The 283-nt window shown below is 59.7% G+C and overlaps 1 protein-coding gene across 1 annotated transcript in view; it reads left to right on the top strand.

The window, feature by feature from the left end:
• Nucleotides 1-283, top strand: part of LOC104084245 — a gene marked incomplete at both ends in the record, with an annotated part of 1,467 nt that overhangs the window by 866 nt on the left and 318 nt on the right. Inside the window, one exon of the mRNA XM_009587995.1 lies at nt 9-272. Coding sequence (XP_009586290.1) covers nt 9-272 — 264 coding nt within the window. The remainder of the gene's footprint in view (nt 1-8; nt 273-283) is intronic.

The raw sequence follows: 283 nt of genomic DNA, 5'->3' as shown, positions 1-283 counted from the left end.
TGCTGCAGGACATCAGCAACCCTGACGTCCTGCGTTTTGACTGGACCTTCACCTGGTTGAGCGGCGTGGCCGCCCTCTCCATCATCAACGTCAACTTCAACTACGTCCCCTGCGACGCTTGGGGCGAGATGCGCAACGTGGAGGCCTTGGACATCTCCGGCAACCGTCTGGAAGATGGTTATATCTACAACCAACGTTGCCACTACCAGGGCGTCATGCCCAAGCTGGAGAGCTTCGTCTTGGCCACCAACCAGCTCCTGAGCCTGGCCGTGGTGGCCGCCTT

The sequence above is a fragment of the Fulmarus glacialis genome, unplaced genomic scaffold (genome assembly GCF_000690835.1).
Source record: "Fulmarus glacialis isolate BGI_N327 unplaced genomic scaffold, ASM69083v1 scaffold28021, whole genome shotgun sequence".
In the NCBI taxonomy this organism is placed as follows: Eukaryota; Metazoa; Chordata; class Aves; order Procellariiformes; family Procellariidae; genus Fulmarus; species Fulmarus glacialis.
This window is presented reverse-complemented; position numbering and strand designations above follow the sequence as displayed.